This window comes from Thalia democratica, unplaced genomic scaffold, assembly GCF_965202585.1.
Source record: "Thalia democratica unplaced genomic scaffold, ktThaDemo2.hap1.1 HAP1_SCAFFOLD_685, whole genome shotgun sequence".
Taxonomy (NCBI): Eukaryota; Metazoa; Chordata; class Thaliacea; order Salpida; family Salpidae; genus Thalia; species Thalia democratica.
The window spans coordinates 6020-22158 of NW_028139676.1; the positions used below are offsets into that span (position 1 = coordinate 6020).

Below are 16139 nucleotides of genomic sequence, written 5' to 3' on the forward strand. Positions count from 1 at the left end.
GGGCATTCCACCTCTTAGTAAAGCTATTCATAGTCTCAAAGCTATCCATTGTATAAATTTTTGCATATGTTGCATGTAGCTGCATAAATTCCATAATTTTTGCAATTTAAATGTTGTTTAATTTTCATATTTTGTATTGTTTTATTATTACTTATCATACTTTTATTATAGTTTCCAAAATTTCCACATAAAGCACACTTTCCACATTCAGCTGTTTTGTTGTTTTCTGTTTTTGTAAAATTATTTTTGTTTATTAATATATTTCTCAGTGTTTTTGATCTCTTATAAGTTTATCTTAATGATTCTGTACTATAACATTGTTCATTTTTGCTAAAGTTTATAAATTGTTTAAAACTGGTTGCCCAAGTCACAATACTAGGGGATTTTTTAATTGTTTGTTGTTTATAGAAATAGTTTTTCTTAGTTACAGTAAACAAAATTAATTTTCTAAAGTGTCGTTTTCTCAGTTTCTCAAATTGAAAAATTATATCAAACTTTTTTGACTAATCTAAAATATAAGTGTTCCATTAATTTTGCAGTAAAAGTATGAAATTCAGTATTTTAATGATATGGTAGTTTTTAGTTTTATTCTAAATTTTACTAAAAATATTTAATTTACGGTACTTAATTTTCTCTAGTTGCTAGTATCTTTGTTTTTTTAAGTTAGTTTAAAAGTTAAAACAAAATACTTTTACCTATCATTAAATATTAATCGTAGTTTTACGTTTCATTTTAAACTAACAAAGAAACTACCAGTTAAAATCAACGATAAAAGCATATATGAAACAAAATTACAAGAATATAAAATTTTGAAAACATTTACAACTTAAAACTGAACTCAAATTAAAGGCTGCTAACCTGAAAAAATACAAGTTGTAAAAAAGCTTTATTTAAATTTCCTCAAGTCAATACTTTTGATTGAAAAACTTTATTTTGAACAGTAAAACATAAAAATAAGATATATATAAGTATGACAAAATTTAAATAAATAACTCGAATATGCCTCTTATTGTCGAAAATTTGTTATTGTTATGCGATTTGAGATTCAATTTTATTTCTGAAATAGTAATGATCAACCTTTTAATTATTAATGAACAACGAAAACATTGGCTAGAGTCTACAGAGCCGAAGCCTGGACTTTCATATGTCAAGCTCAAGTTTAACAAAGGTTTGATCATACCAATTCGATCATCAAACCTTTCTAATAAGTGATACTAAAATTCATAATTTGAGTCATCATACTTGTATTAATTTACTGCATAACTTGGAACATTTCTTTAAATTATTATATAAGCTTTTCAGACACATTGTTTTGTGTTTCTAATAAAATTGTGAATTTGTTTTTGTTATATTAAATAAATTTTATTTTCTTCCTGCTTTTTGAAAAACTAAGGTGCCAACTTTATTTATTTACATAAATTATAAAGTTGTAACTAACTTTTATTCCTCTTTTCGAATAAAGCACTTAAGAATGTTGTACATGTGTTTAACTTTATCAATATCATAATACTTAATTCAACTACAGTTTTAAATAAATATAATACTATACTGAAAAACTAAAACCTTGTTTCTTAAACATACTTAAGACAAAGTCTACGTATAATATATATAAAGTGTTGTAGTAAAACAATTTAAAGACATTTTTATAATTAAAACTTTTGTGTGAACTTTATCCAAGAGAGTGTTATTTGCAAAAAAAAAGTATAAAATAATTAAACTACAAATTTTCGTTGCCGTATTTCTGTATACTACTTGTCCAAAATTTACTAGAAAATTCCTTCACAGGCGAACTTCAAAAAAAATGTTAGCATGCTGCGTAATTTGGAAAAATTGTAGTTTAAAAATTAAGTTTGCAATGTAGTAAACATTTTGAAGCATTTTTTTTATACTAAAAGTCGAAAGCACGTTGTTTCTTTTTAATAAAGTAATCATTTTTTCTTCATTTGCCCAAGAACATGCTAACAAAAACGCGTTGTCGAACATGGAATGCTGTTGGAGGGACATATGTTGCCCAACCCTACAGCATGCTTTCAGTTTTAGAACAGAATACAAAATTTGGGGCCCTTTCGATATTCTGAAAAGCTTTTAATTAAATATTACAATTTTATACACTGTTTTACGAATTTTAATTAGTTAGTACGAACTTGTGACAAAAAAAAAGAGGTTTATTCAAGAAAATTTTTTGTTGCCAGCATATTAGTCCTGGACAGGACGTTAAAAGGTGTCCATGATGTGCGGCTCGATAACCGATAGTTTTTTCGTGCACCAGGTCCTAACTTGAATAACACTAATGTTTCTTGCATCTTAATTTCGATAATCTCAATTTCCATTGAATTTAAAAAAAAAAGTTATTATAACAAAATGTTTTTTTTACTTGTGTTTTCTTTACCACAATTTTCTAACTAAAATAACAATATTAAGTCGTGAATTAATATAGTTTTCATCTAATTCCTAACATTTTCATGGGCTTTTAAACTTTATGATACTCTTATTGAGATCCACTTTTATCTATTACAGTTTTTACGTACTCATTTTACTCATTACGTATTTAAATTGTCTGTGATTTAATTCATAAGGTTACTTTGAGGTTTAGAAACTACACTGTTATTAATTCATAACTCAATAAAATTGATTTAATATGTTACAGGTTCTTCAATAAAACTTAAATGGAATCTTATCTAAGTAGAGTAAATGTTTCAATATATCTTTTTGTGGAGTTATACTTTTTAATTTGAAGTCAATTTACTCGGTACAATCCAGAAAGTCAGTTTTTTTTCAAAGTGTATTAAAAATTGCAACCAACCTAGAAGAGTTTGAAAAAGTAAAAAGAGTAACTCATTATCAGTAAAATATTTCATTTTTTCAAGTAAACTTTTTTAACTCTTGTGCTAGTAGATACATTTCAAAGTTAAAACTTATTTGTTGTAAATCAAAGCGGCATTTCATTTTCAAGTTTTTCATTTAAACTCAAGTAGTACTTGTTTGTACTAATGCACAACTGTTTCGAAATGAAACTTGTTTGTTGAAGCCAAAAATAAAACATTCACACATTACAAACAGGCACTGCAAGTCCGTATGCGAGCATTCGAAAAAATTCATGCGAAAAAAAAGACAACTCCATCAGAAAACAACAATTTTAATCAAATCTATTCGTTAAAGCTGTCGTCCAATCAGAACGCTCCGTTAGCGTATCGACCAATGACAATGCTCCGTTGTTGGGTATCGTCCAATCACAACTCCTCGTCGCTTCCGCACCCTACTGCTTCCTCGTCACTAGATGGCGGTGGTGTGGATTTCTTCGCGGGCGTCGACGGGTGGATCCCTGTGTACCCCGCGTAGAAGACCTGCGAAAATACTCAGTTTAAAAAGAATGACCTGTGAAATTTTGAATATAAAAAAGTTTTTAAGGTTTTGTTTTTCGTCTTATACTTTTAAAATGCAACTGTTTGATTGTTACAGAAATTCTACTGAACATTGCTTAATTTTTTTGATATTAAAAATAAAAATTTGAAAGTTTTATTTTTGTCCAGATCTGTTATGTTAATTATTCTATCTTGTATGTTGAGTATTTAAGCAAGTAAGTATTAAATTTAAACTTTAATTTTTTTTAATAAGTATAAGAAAATAGATTCTAATTTTCTGTGCAATATAAAGACATCATTATTTAAAAAAAAGCTTTGGTAATATTATATTTTAAAAAGTTCCAAATATTTTATTTCTACAACTTATACTATTAGACCGTGATTATTCTGTTTACAGTTTAAATTCATGTGTTAAAATAAATTTTGAAACTAAAAAAAATCTTTTAGTATAAGCGTTATGTTTTGCTTGTTATTTTACTCTTTCTACTATTATTTTACTACCATAAAAAAAGCAAACAAAACTTTGTAAGCTAATTTTTTATGTAAATATTTATTTTAAGTTTAAATAAATACTTGCTTTAATCAACGATGCAAAGTTTTCGTTTTTTTCAAACAAGTCATAGAGAGATTTTATCGAAATTAAATTAGACTCCCAAAGCATTATCAAGTTAAAATACCATTTTACGACATTTTACTAATCTTTATAGCTGCTTTGTACGGCCAAATTTTTTAAAGCTGGATTTTTTTTTTTCATACATTTGTAACAAGTCAAATGTAAGAAAAAAATTTACAAAATAATGTTTTAAAAACTGTTACCTTAGCTTAATGAATAATGGCTTTTTACAAGTTTAAACTACATAATAATCTAGTAAAAAAATAAATAGCAACTTGATCAGAATTCAGCTTTTTAAGTTTAATTTTTTTATTTGATTTGGATAAGCAAACTAGTTGGATATAAAAAACAATTCAGTGATTTTTAACAAAATGTTTTTCGACATTTAGTTTAACCTTTTATATTGAATGCTAACATGTACGCTATTTTATAGATTTATACATGTATTAGTTGAATTTTATAAGCTTTTAAATCAAAAATCGAGTTTAATTTTTGTTAGTTTTATATCTAATGAATTTATTTCTACCTATTTTATATAATGTTAGGCATGTAAAGTTTTCAAATGGAGAAGTATAGTTAATGAATTAATGGTACTTTAAAAGCCAAATTCAAACTTAAGATACAGAGATACTGTTTTATGAAAATTTAGTGAGAATTTTGTTTTTGATATGCAACAAACTAAACATGCAAATAAACTTAGTACAGTCACGACATTTAAACGAAAAAATCAAATTAACAAACTCTGCTCTCTGGCTGAAACGCAAGCAGCAGTCATGCAAAGTTTAAAATTCTGCTCATATAACATTTAAAATACAAATACAACAAACCTTCTCGGTCCTGGTATAAAACATTTGATATAAATTATAAAGGTTCAAATTAACGAACCCTGCACTCTTGCTCAAACACAAACAACAGTCATGCAAAGTTAAAAATAAATAACACTTCAAATGAATTGAAAATACCTTCTAATATAACAAACACAACAAACCTTCTCCGCCTTGGTCCTGGTGAGCTTTCTCACTTTCATCAGCGCGAAGATGACGGCTTCCGGGTAGAACACGTGCAGCGCCACCTCGGATTCCTTGTCGTTCTGCTCGGCGTTCGGGCGAAACCTGCGATTTGATTGCATTTAAAAAAACTACATTGAGGGCATAGTTAACATTTGAACCGAATCTGCGATTTGATTGTATTTAAAAAACCATACTGGGTGCATAGTTAACATTTGGGCGGAATTTGTGATTTATTAATCACTATATTTAAATTAATGTATCCTGAGCAATCGTTTATTAATTTCAAGCGAATTTTATAAATTCTGATTATATTCCTTGAGACGTTTAGAACCTTTTTAAAAACTGTGCACAGCCAACTACACGGTCCATGCATACTTTAATGGAAAATGCGGTTTATTAATTACATTTATAATATAACACTCACTGAATGCAACTCCAAACATTTTATTTTCAAAACTTTGTTTCACTCAAAAACAGATATCAACAGTAATGGAATCTGGAAAAAATATGGTAAGCATGCAAGAAGACATTAAGCTTAACTTATTTACTGAGCATGTTAAATTTTAATTTCAATTGGCTTTTAAAAATACATTTTGTTATGCTTGTGACGTTTAAAACCTTTCAAAATTTGTCAATTGCAGGCTGTATGCACACTTGTTATACCAAGTGAATACATCTGGCTTCTATTTGAAAACAATGAGGGCCTCCTTATGACTCTAAAACTTTTTACGCTCGAAAACACTGCTGGCTTCACAAGTTTCGCAATAAACATACACTAAACAGTATAATAAACTTTTAATCCAAACCTGTAAACTTTGTTGGCGTCGTGATCTTTTCTCTCCACAACCCTGACCCCCCTGGGTGCCTTGGGGAGGCAGTCCGGGTAGTAGAACCTCCTGTTCGGGTTGGTGGTGAAGTCCTCGTTGTGTCTCTCCTCCAGCCTGTGCCACAAATGTGAAAAGCCAAATTAGTATGCTAATTCAACGTAGGGGATTTTATTTTAAACCTTGTGAAGAAACAGACTAGTGTATGAACACTTGAAAAATCATAGAGATGACCGTAAGTTTAGGTAAGTTCGTAAATTATACAAGTGTTTTATTGAAACTCTTATCTAACAAAGCTTAAAACAAAAGTCTGTAAATTTCATAAATGTTTTTTACATTTTGTTAGCTTTGATTATCAATACTTATACAGTAACTAAATTTAGCAACTCTGAGCTGCCAAAAACACCCAGAGAGGGCGTTTAACCGAACAACGAAACATAATGCCAAAACTTACACACAATTATTAAAATTAAAATACTAATAAATAAAAAACAAATAAAGAATATTAAACGTACCTGTACCAAACCTCCCGGCAAAACCTGGTCACGTCCAGCATATGTTCCGTGTCCTCGAGGAACATCGCGGGTTGGTCACCGGGTTTCCACCTGGCCATCCTGGTGTTCACCTTCCCGCCCAGGTAGTACAGGTACCTGATCGAAACCACAGGTTGTTATCAACTCAGATATAATTAGTAATTTGCTCATGTTGGCTTAACGCTTTTTTGTATAAAATTTCTGGATTCAACACATTTTGTAGAAATGCTAGGTTTCAATTTTATATATAAGGTTTTCATCTGTTCATAACTATACCACTTAGATAGGTCTGATGTCTGTTACTTAGTTATGTTTATAAATACGTTAATAACAATCATATACTAATAAATTTTAGCTCAGGTAGTTATGATATCAGTTGGTTTGTGTTGTATTAGTGAATTAGTGATGAATTAGTGTTGAATTAGTGATGTTTAGTGTACATATGTTTTTTATGTACTTTTTACTTGGCGAGCTTCACTGACAAAAATTGAAACGTGTCAGATTTAAAACGATCGATTGGTTGATTGTTGGGGGCTGAGAACTTTTAACTTTACAGGAAAAAGTGTTACTTGCTCAAAAAAATGATGACAAGAAACAGACATGAGTTTAATGACAAAACAATTGAAACAATGAAAAAAAATTCAAAATGTCTCTTGGCAAAAGTGACTGTACGCGCGTAAAGTTGAACCCTTTTTCTAAAAAACGATTAATTGATGAAAAACCAACCTTTTCGACTCTGTTTTGCCCAAATAGATGTCGTACAGCAGCTTGGAGGTTTTTCCCTGCACCACGAAATCAACCAATGGCTTGCAGTTTTCAATGTAACTTGCAAGCTCCTTCCTAGCTTCGACCTGCAAAAATTTCTCGTTCCCATATGTCCTATCTAACCACTATGTTTACTTGTATTTGTATATTTATTGATTTAATACGATTTATTCACAAAAACAATGATTAATTCTATTAATAAATGACATTAACAGGGTTGCCACACATCGAGCTGAAAAAAAAAAACTTCTGACTTTTTCAAATCAGTTTTTTGTTTAGACCGATTCAAAAATACATAACCAAAAATTTGAAAGACTTTAATTAATTCCTAAAATTTAATTAGACCCTAAAAAAATTTATTGCAAAAGCAATTTTTTTTGAAAACAACATTAGCAAAATACAGTTTCTAGTGATGATGAACTTTGCTATTAAGGGCATGTTTATATAAAATTTCTCGACTTTTACTGGCTTTGTGGCAAATTAACTTGATCCTTAAAAAACATAAATGCTACCGGTTTAATCAACAATTACAATTTTTTCGTTTTAAAAAGTTTTTTTTCAAAAAAAAAAAATCATCACTACCAACCTGTCTCTTCTCGCGCATCTTCTGGTACTCTGACTGCTCCTCAACCAAGGTTGTCGTTTTGGGGGTTTCCCTCGTCGTGTTGTCATCGGAGGAAGTTTCGCTCACGGTGATTTCCCCGTCGACGGAACTGGCAATGGTCTGGTTTTTCTTCTCCTTGAACAATGTTTTAGTGTTAATAAAATAACAAGTAGTAATAAAACAACAACAGACCTTTCATTTACATGTGTAACTTGTGTAGTTTGAATGATGAAAATGTTTTATTATTTAATCACATATACTTGGCTAAACAAAAACGAATAATGTTTTAATTTCACCATTGAATATGTTTACTTTAACCAAATGGCATGTTCAAGCTGGTTTTTTCAATATTTTTACGCATATATTTCATTAATCTAATAGTTTTTAAAATAATTCTAAATATATCTTTTAATCAAATTAGTCACTTACCTGCTTTTTATCAAGCATAATTGAAAATGTATTTATTTGTTTATGTTTGTCAAAAACTTGAACATATTTTATAAGAGAATATAAAGTAGTATAACTCTGTTAATTTAATAACCTAACAATCACGTTTATCAAATTAGTTGAAATGATTTTTATTTTGTTATTGGATGTTTGGGCACCGCGTACAAAACGGTAAATTTAAAAGACATACTGGTTGTGTTATGTTTATCGAAAACGCTTTGTAACTAAATTTTAATAAATATTTTTCTCCTCTTACATCATAGTTTAAAATATGTGCTTTTATTTATGCTTATCATGTTTACTTTTAGTTAACAACGACCTTCTTTGCTAACTTTATAGATATACTTTCAAACTGAATACTAACCAAAACCTTCTGTTCTACCATGATAACTATAAATATGTAATTTATTTATTTTTGTTAATTATAAAAAAAATAGATAATACTTTTTTATCTTTCGGCATTATTTTGAACACCCTTTAATAAAAACCGGTATCTACTACTCTAAAAAATATTTATAAGATATATATAAGTTGAAATTTTAATACTTAAAATGTGAAAATTGTTAAAATCCCAGGTTTTTTTAGTGATTTATGTTCAAAATCAGGTATTTTCAAAATTTCCCAAAGCCCTAGTTTTTCCAGGTTTTTTTTTTGCCTAAATTGTCAAATTCCAGGTTTTTCCAGGATTCCAGGTAAAGTGGCAACCCTGCTAACTATCTATGAAATATATATTTTTTATTAATTCACTTAAAATTAACTTCTTATCACCTACGCTCTTCAACCAACCTTCTTCTGATCCATTATCAATTTGAACTCCTTCTCAAACTTTTTCACGTTGTAATCGTACCCGAAGTCGTTCAGGTACTTGAACTGTTCCTCCTGATTTTCCAGGTCTCCTTTCGACCTCGCCCGCAGGTAGCCCTCGCAGTTTCGCAGGATATCGTGGTACTCGCCCGCGCTGAAATCCTCCTGCGAAAATTATTAAATTAAAACACTTTGTTGTTATGTTAAACCCTCGCAGTTTCGCAGGATATCGTGGTACTCGCCCGCGCTGAAATCCTCCTGCGAAAATTACCAAACTAAAATACTCCATAATTGTTATAATTGTCCTGAGAAATTGATTGTGTATAAGTAGCATAAAACGTGCAAGGTAGATTGCTGCAATTGACAGGGTTGCCACTCGTTTTTTTTTTAATTTTCCAGGTTTTCCAAGTTTCTTCCAGGTTTTTAAAAGTACACATTTTTGGGTCTATTTTTAGTTTAAAGTTAAGTTTAAGGTAAGAAACTGTGTTAGGTAGTAAAAAACGTTGAAAAGATACTGTATAGCTTCTTTAGTTTTATTTTTAATTAAAAAAAAATTTGGTAATAGTTTTTTTTTATATATATGATATAATTTTTGTGAACTGAGAAAATTGTTAAAATTCCAGTTTTTTTAGTGACTGTTTTTCAAAATCCCTGGTTTTTTCAGGTGTTTTTTGCCTAAATTGTCAAACTTTCAGGTTTTCCAGGTAAACAGGGCAGCCCTGAATAGATAAACTTCGACGAGGGTGTAAAACTATCATGCTTTTAGAAGCCTTCGTAGACGTTGCGTACTCTACTACACAAATTATTATAACTGACACTGAAATCCTCCTTTGAGAATGATTGTTGCAACAAACGGCGTAAAAAGGAGGACCTGTGACAGGCAAACTGCGGGACTCACACTGGATTTTCTAGGGATTAATGATCTTAAAGTGAAGTTTAATTGACGGGCGATTAAAAAAAAGACGACATTGTAATTAAAACTGCAACTGAAGCCAATAAACATTAATATTTTCGAAACGCTTGCCTACCCCTGCTGCAGATGAACCTGGAGTTCACGATTTGAAACTATCATGCTTAAAGAACTTTGCATATTTTAACTTTATATTTTGTGTACTGTAATATACTATTATTATTATTATTAAGTATGTTGATTTTTGTAAATAAAATTGTTAAATATTAAGAAGATCTACTGCTGAAACAAACGTAAAGTTTCTGATACAAAAATGATTGCGTTGAAAAGCTTTTATACGCATAAACTTATTTGTCGGTATTTTACACTTCTGCAAACTTCAGTTTTCAAATACTGTTCGGAAAGGTGAAGCAGCTTATCGTTGAAAAAAAAAATAAATTATTTCAAACAGCTTACTTTTTACATATGTAAGATTAATTTAATGCTCAAACAACAAATGTGACTTGGCTCTTTTGAACTATAGATTGTTTTTACTGCAAAAGTAAAAAATAAAAACAAAAATAAAGTACTATCTTTGTGTAAAGCAACGCCCACTACTAAAGATAACTCTTTTGATCGAAATTACGTTTGTAAATTATTTATTACTGTTATTATTAACTATCATTACATTTATTCTGTAAAGCCTAACTAATTTGTGTTACAGTTAAACCGAAATAATTTAAGCAATTTACATTTGAAATTTTTTAAACCTTTTCTTATTGTTAAGTTTAAAAATCATACTTTTAAAGTACACTGAAACTTCAAAGCACAACTAACTTATTACAAACTAAACCCCTATTGTTTAAAAAAAACAAGTTATTATAAATACACAACCCATAATAAATAATCAAACCTATATTATTTTGCTCTTTAAGCAGCCGCCCAACTAAAATTTACTTTGCTATTAGAAAAACTTCTAGTACATTTGTATATATATTTTTAAACACCCTGTAAAATTTTTAATCTTTTAATTTTTAACAAACAATTAAACCCACATTTTGACTTGCGTGTTCCTGTAGCAGTTGTTTGAACTCTGCGCTGTTCCTCCACTGGAACTTCTTCACTTTCTTGTCCCTTGCCCTGTACTTGAAGGGAAGGTTGATGGATATGTCTTCCTTTCTGTGTGTTAAAAATTACAATTTATAAATGTTTTTCGATACATTAAAATTATAATTTACAGTTTACTGTTTATATTTATTGAAAAGTTTAAATTCAAATAAATGTTTTTATTAGCGTTTTAAACGTATTAAAGGGTTAATTTTAACTTAAGATGTCTGTTTAAAAGAGTGTTTTTCATTCAAAATTGTGTTTTATTCGACATTTGAATACATTTCAACTAATAAAAATATTATCGTATTGATTTTTTTTTCTATTTATTTTTAAAACATAATTTATAATCTAATGAGGTTTATGTTTTATTTCAAATTAAACTAATCAAATTAAGATAATCTTTCAACTGTACTTTTAAAACACAGTCTAATACACTAAGTTTATAAGCTTAAAATCGTAAATAAATTTGAATTTCCAAACATCTTTAAAAACATTATTAAACTAAATATAACGTTTTATTATAGCTTTTATAACTTTATCATTTCTTGTAATGACAATTTAAAACTAAAGAGCTCATTTTTCACGAGCATACTAAGTACAGTTTTAAAGATGTGAATTATACCAATATATTTACAATACACAAATAAAAAAATTTTAGTGAAAACCTTCTATTCACGTAAATCAACAACAATTTGCCAATTTTTTTCAAAGATGGTAAAAACGTATTATTATATATTAGATACATACAAAATAACATTAAAAAATTAAGTAATATCCTTTTGTTCACGTAGATCAAGGCGACTTGCCAACTTTTATTTTTACGTATCTAAGTATTTTTTTAATTCAACCAACCTCTTATTCACGTAGATCAGGGACAACTTGTCGACTCTCTTCTCTCTGAACACCCTCTTTACGTAGCACGGCCACCAGAAGTACTTGCCCCTCCGCATCATGCAGATCTCTCCGGGCGCGTAAACGTACTTGGTCCTCTCCCCCTTCTGCCTCTCGAGCTCGGATGTCTGAGTAAAATTGCATTAAAATTATTGAAACTGTTTTTTCGATACATAATATGATGATAACAAAACCATCAGCGTCAGTTTACACCCACTATAAGTAATGTATAGCTGTTAAGTTATCATTTTACTTTAAATTAACTTTCAGTTTTCATCATTAACAACAAGTAACTAGGATAAAATAAGTCTTTAAATTGTGATTATCAAGTAAAACAGAGTCAATTTACGATAAAAATATGCTTTTGAACTTTTGTGGATAAAACAGACTACCAGTGACCATAGAATTAGTTTTATTAGTGGTTGCTAAAAAAAATGTTTTCTTGGACTATTTTTCCTGACTATGTGGCAGCTTTGATTCCTACCGTAATTACAATTTAATTTAATTTATTATGTTTACAAGGCTAATTTTAAATTTGTTTAGTTTTAACTGGCTGTCAGTAAATTTTTACAGCTTGAACAAATATAAAAAGGTGTTATTTTTCTATAAAAATATACTCTGACCCCCTATGACCTTTTAAATAGTGGCTTAAAAAAACTAAATTATTAAACAAATCAACTTACATCAACTGATTGTGGGTAAGACTCCATGAAAATATAACTTTCTAAAACAGTTTAACAAATCTACTTACAAAAGCTCATTGTAGGTAAGATTCCATGAGAAATTATATAGAATTAAACAATTCAAGTTAAAACAGCTGATTGCAGGTAATTATAGTATAAATTATAATAAAAAAAACTTACAACAACCGATTGCAAGTGCTCCTCCAAGATCTTCCTGTCTTCATCATCGTCGTTTGGTGAGTGGTACTTCTTATTGTGTATTTTTCTCACTGTAGTTAAATTATTTTTATTTTAAAAGTTAGATTTTGCACACTTGTTTTCAAGAAATGGAACAGAAACACAGTGGTTTTATAAAATTGTATTTTTTATCTACTTGTATTTACTGCTGTACCATTGTTGTATTTTTCTTATCAATTTTTTTTACTGTATTATAATCAATGCTCTTTTCTTCTGAAATTAATTGTACACTCTTTTATCAGTCAATTGTAAAGCATTAAAAAGTGTGATAGGAACTTTAACCAACTAATTGGTAGTACGAACTTTTCTTTAAGAACTTGCTTTTACTAAATTTGAGTAAAATTTTTTTTTAATTTTTGTATTGTGATTTACACTTTCCTACACATTAATTAGTAAACTGTAAACAATTTTTTTAAAGTTTTTAGAAATACATCAGCTAATCCATTACAATAATTAGGGAAACTTTCTTTACCGTATTATTTTTGCAATTAAATTCCACACGTCTATCAGTAAGTTGTAAAAATTTTTTCTACGTTTAAAAAAATGTTCTGGAGACTTTGAACAAACCAATTTACGGTAATAGTTTGAAATTTTTTTTTTTATAAAACTGTATAGCTTCGATTAGAAGAAAATCAAATGTTTCATCTTTGCAAATTTATTGTTCTAATTATTTTTTTATATTTGAAATAAAAACAAACTAACTTTTTGCTTCTATCTCCTCTCTGGTTTCATATTTTGGTTGCTTTCTTTTTCTTCGGTTTGGCATATTTATTTTTATTTTAATTTGTAATATTAATATTTATATAATCTAAAACAGTAAGAATGTTGTAATTTGATTTTGTTGATTATAAAAGTGCTAAATAAATTATATATTTTAGGTTTTTACTAGTGATCTACCCAATACTACATATGCAGTAATTTCAGTTACTACAATTTATACTAATATAAAAAAGTATTTACCATATCAATAAAGTAAAAAAGTTATGTTTTAGTTAAAAATTCCATACCATTGTAATGTAATTACCATATATTATTGAATATAGTTAATAATATAAAAAGGTTACTATCAAAAAATTTAAGTAGTTCTTTAAAACTTTGTTTAAAACTTCTTCAACAAAAGTTATTATTTAAAAATTGAGTTAATTATTTTTTAAATTATATCAAAAACTTTCTGTTCAAATTGTTGAAGTTGTAAGCTACTGTAAAAATAATAAAATTAAAAAAGCTCAAGTTGTAATAAAAAATCTTATGTTGTTAAGGCCAAAGCGTGGAGTCCAACTTGATTTTTACAAATTGATCTTAGCTTAAGGGTGTCCACTGGTTTCTTAGAAACTTCTTCCAGGTTTTTAAAAGTACAAGTTTTTGGTCTATTTTTAATGTAATGTTAAGTTTAAAGTAAAAAACAGTGTTTAAAAGTATAACAATATTAAAAAGATACTGTAAAGCTAATTTAGTTGTGTTTTTAACTTAAAAATTTTTGATGATGAAATAATATCTATATCTATATCATATGACAAATTTTTTTTGTCAAAATGATTTTTTACTACTAAACACGTAAAAATTCTCAAAAACTACAGGTTTTTTAGTAGTTTTTGTTCAAAAATCCAGGTTTTTTAGCCTAAATTGTCAAATTCCTGGTTTTCCAGGACTCCATGTTTAGTGGCCACCCTGTATTTTGAAGTGTTTTATTTGAGACATCAGACCACTTAAAGAATAACAGTATTTACTTAACAACTTACAAGAATTCATAACAGTTTTTTGAGCAATTTAAGTTGGTGAGCTTAATATGTTACTATGGATAGTGCTAACTAAGAAGAAAAAAAAAGACTCATTTACTAAAAATATTTCTTGTTCTCCAATTTTTAACCAATCTTCTTTAAACTCTCACAGAAAGTCTATAACTGGTATTGAAAAAATTTAATGCTCAACTTTTTTTCAAATAAAAACTTGTTTAAAAAAAAAAATTATATCTTATCTTTTTTATGATTTTTTATTTTACCATTGAAAGTTTTTCAAATTATAATAGGAATGTTTCCTAAAAGCCTTGAGGTCTCTAGTTCAGAAAATGAAGGAGAAAATATATATAGTTATTCTTTAAATTTCAAAAAAATTGACCCTGAAAAATTGGCGGTCCATAGGTTTGTTTTGGAAACGTTTTACTAAAATTAATTTTTTTAAAAAGTAAAACAAAATTTTCAAGTTATATAAAAACTGGGTTGTAGTTTATACTAAAAGCTTTCATATAAAATCAAATATTTATTTGTAAAAAATTAAATGTAGAAATCTTGTAGTGCTTCAACATAACTTAACAAAAACAACGCCACTTTTTGGTTTTGTTAAAACTCCTTATAATAGGGTTGCCACTCTTTGAGTCAAAAACACTGTCCAGAGTAACAAACTGTCTTAAATGACCTTAAACTGTCCTAAGTAATCCTGACTTTTTTTTAATCTTCAAAAAAGTGTTAACATTTTTTTAAACTTTTCAAAAAAAAATCAAGTTTTTCAACAAAATTGGTTATAAAATAATGAATTGGAACTAAACCTCATTAAAAAAAATAATCTCAAATTTTAAAAAACCTAAAACTATCCTGAGTTTTTCATAAAAACAAAAATATCCAAAGTTTAAAAATAAAGTTCAAATTATCCAGAGTTGTCATTAGGTTTTAAAAAATTTAAAAACATCCTTAGTACCCTGAGTGTGTTGTACTTAATTAACATTTCAAGACCATAGAGCAGGTGCAGAGAATTTTTTTTTTTATAAAAACTAACATTGGCTTTAATATAAATCTTATAACTGTAAACTATGTAAAATTTAAAAATTCCAACTTTTACAGGACTATAAAAATTTTAGGCAAAACAAATAAACAGCCTGAGCTTATTTAAAGTTAAAAAGTATTCTAAAAGTCATAAAAACAAGCAAATAATATTAATAAAGCCAAAGAAAGAAAAACACTAAAGTATTTATAAAATGGCTCAACCAAAACATAACTTTTACAATTGAAAAGTGTTACAGTAAAAAAACTAGCTTAACTTTTAGGAAAAATCTCAAAACTAGCCACAGTTTTTCAAAAATGTTGAAAAATAAAATATGACTTATGGTAAGTTGTTTGAGTAACCCTGATTTTATAAAAGGTTTGCAATAGAAATATATGGACCTGAATGTCTTTACTACTTACTGTTTTTTAAGTTTAAATTTAAAAAGTAAATCCAATTTTGTGATATGATCATTTTTATAAAAGTTTTCTGTTACTAATGCATGGGCCACAATCATTTATTGCAAAGTTTTTCAGAAATCTAAAAAATCACCTAACAATCTATCCACTATTTTACTTTTTCAGCTAAAAAGCTCAAGTTTCATAAAACATTT

General features: G+C 28.1%; 1 protein-coding gene across 1 annotated transcript; it reads right to left on the reverse strand.

Annotated features, from left to right (window-relative positions):
- Positions 1 to 3022: 3022 nt before the first annotated feature.
- Positions 3023 to 13538, reverse strand: LOC145846852 (uncharacterized). The gene is made up of 12 exons (XM_082953435.1): positions 13475 to 13538; positions 12716 to 12804; positions 11814 to 11980; positions 10907 to 11030; positions 9172 to 9220; positions 9006 to 9127; positions 7694 to 7846; positions 7069 to 7193; positions 6325 to 6459; positions 5792 to 5926; positions 4964 to 5087; positions 3023 to 3344 (listed from the first exon to the last, which is right to left on the reverse strand). Exons 1-12 carry the CDS (start codon positions 13536 to 13538, stop codon positions 3231 to 3233), a joined length of 1401 nt encoding a protein of 466 aa, XP_082809561.1. The 3' UTR covers positions 3023 to 3230.
- Positions 13539 to 16139: the final 2601 nt, after the last annotated feature.

Bases quoted from the DNA above. Each gene is read 5' to 3' on its own strand.
- LOC145846852 (XM_082953435.1), bottom strand. From the start codon at position 13,538: ATGCCAAACCGAAGAAAAAGAAAGCAACCAAAATATGAAACCAGAGAG. The intron at 9,128-9,171 runs GTTTAACATAAC...TAATTTTCGCAG, and splicing joins TATCCTGCGAAACTGCGAGG to GAGGATTTCAGCGCGGGCGA. The intron at 5,088-5,791 runs GTTTGGATTAAA...ATCAAATCGCAG, and splicing joins GACGCCAACAAAGTTTACAG to GTTTCGCCCGAACGCCGAGC.